Below are 2,167 nucleotides of genomic sequence, written 5' to 3'. Positions count from 1 at the left end.
AACCGCTCTGGGACTACTGGACTTGAGTAAGTTCACATGAAAGAAATCTGTTCTACCAATGTACCAAAAGCAGTGAAATCCACTGTAGAAGTTTCACAATTAAGTATTTTCCATGATCCAAAGCAAGTCTTTTTGAACCATGGATCATGAGTACTGTGGGGGTTTCTGTGTTTGCTTTTTTGTTGTTTAAGTGACATGATTTTTGTATCTTTGGGGAGGGAAGGAAAAAGTAACGGAGTCCTTGAGGCTGTAAAGGGCCTCTGCTGTGGTTTTTTTCAGATCAGCTGAGTTTCATGAAGCATCTCTGGATATCCAACCACTTTCTGTTAGAAAGTTTAAAATCCTTTTCTTCAGTACCTTATCTAAGTAACTGGGAAGGCGACTCTTTGAAGGAATTCCTTGTCTTTTTTGGAGATGATCTTTAATGATTATAGTTTTCACAGTCACGTAACGTGCAGGACTCAAATTTAGGGAGCTGCAGAGCACCTTTTCCCTGTCCGATAGCAGCTCAAAGCCAGGCAGGTTTTCGATGGCAGCAAATTCGCCCTCTTTCCCATCTTCCTTCCCTCTCTTGGAACTCGCTATGTTTTTGTTCTCCTTCCTCTTCTCCCGTTTGTGCCTGGCTGCCTCGTATTCTGCCGACTCCTCCATTTTGGTGATTCCGTTTCGACGATACCGCTGCAGCTCCCGAATCTTTGCCCGAAGTATCCTCTCCTTGTGCATGTTCTCAAAGAAGTCTTCAAACTCCTTACAGGACATGAACTGGTACAGAGGCCGCAGTTTCAGCCTCAGCTCCTTCTCTTCCTTTGTGATCTTTCGTTTGGGAGTTTTCTCCTTCTCCTTTTTGTCCTTTCCCAGAAAGGCCGGTACCAAGTTATAGTCTCGCGCAATGTTCTTCCGCCGTTGCCTCTCCTTGAGTTTCCTTACGTACATGTCTACGTGAGCTCGTTTTAACTCTATTTCCACATCGTCATCGTCGTAGTTCACCGAAAGGCCACTGATCAGAGTCTCTGCGTCCTGATCGTACTCGATCTCGTAGTCGTCCCGCAGCGGCATGTATCCCAACTGCTGCTGTTCGGCCACCGATATATCCAGCGGCGGAAGCGGTGTGGTCAGGCTAGGGGAGAGCGGGCCCCCGCTGGGACACGTGTGGTCCGTGACTCTGTTTGGAATCGTGTCGGGGATGCAGGCTTTTCCCAGGTTGCCGTGGATGTACATGCTCACGTAGTGCTCCATCACCTCCTGGGGCGTTCGGGATGCTCCCACGTGAGCAGCCATGTCCTCCTAAATGGGAAACAAGGAGGAGTGATAAAAGGATCCCCATTACATCTCCAGCATAACGTGTGCTCAGGTAAGAACATGACTTCTTCTTCCTTGCCTCAAAAGCCAACTCACAAGACCAAAACTTTTCTAGCAATACTGAAATAAGCCACGTTTCGATCAGATCTGCATTCTTAGGTCCAGATAAGTATTTATAAGTGCACCATGGCACATAAGTCATGAAAAGAGCACCAAGAACATCAATAAGACAACTGCATCAGACTTTCTGGGTACAGGAACACCATCAAGACAGGGCATCCTCAAGGTGATTCCCGAGCATCCATCACTCTCCCAAAAACTCAGCTTACCATGGCCAGGAGGTTTCCCAAGTTCCAAGATCGCGCCATCATTTGGATTTTGCTCGTTTATATTATGTTGCCAAAGTACTTTTATAGCAATATAGAAATAAGGAACGATAGATACAGTATGGAAGATGGTCTTTACCCTTTTCCAGTTGTTTAGGAACTAAAGCAAGCTACAATGATCACAAAATTTAGGATTTTTAAAGTATCTATGTTTAAGAAGGAAATCATAACCAAGTAATAATTAATGAATTAAATGATGATGCTTTTTACTGCTTTGTTTAAAAAGGAGTCTGACTGCATGCTGACACAGAGGGCAAACAGCAAGTCTGGAGCTGTGCCATACTGAGGGAAAAGCCAGAACACAGAAGAAGAGGGTACAAGGCAGGATCTGCAGGCAGACAGGCTGGAGGAAGGGGTATGCTGGAACCCCAGGTAGCAACAGGGCCCAGCAGCCTGCAGCTGGACCTGGTGGTGGCTGAGAGGGCACCACCCCAGCACGGAGCCGGCCGGCCCCGTCAGCCAGGGACTGCTGTCTCCACAGC

At 46.9% G+C, this 2,167-nt stretch overlaps 1 protein-coding gene across 1 annotated transcript; it reads right to left on the bottom strand.

Annotated features, from left to right (window-relative positions):
- Positions 1 to 291: 291 nt before the first annotated feature.
- Positions 292 to 1,667, bottom strand: TADA2B (transcriptional adaptor 2B). The gene is made up of 2 exons (XM_010193973.1): positions 1,629 to 1,667; positions 292 to 1,284 (listed from the first exon to the last, which is right to left on the bottom strand). Exons 1-2 carry the CDS (start codon positions 1,665 to 1,667, stop codon positions 292 to 294), a joined length of 1,032 nt encoding a protein of 343 aa, XP_010192275.1.
- Between the last annotated feature and the right edge of the window lie 500 nt (positions 1,668 to 2,167).

The sequence above is a fragment of the Mesitornis unicolor genome, unplaced genomic scaffold, assembly GCF_000695765.1.
Source record: "Mesitornis unicolor isolate BGI_N332 unplaced genomic scaffold, ASM69576v1 scaffold22781, whole genome shotgun sequence".
Lineage (NCBI taxonomy): Eukaryota > Metazoa > Chordata > Aves > Mesitornithiformes > Mesitornithidae > Mesitornis > Mesitornis unicolor.
This window is presented reverse-complemented; position numbering and strand designations above follow the sequence as displayed.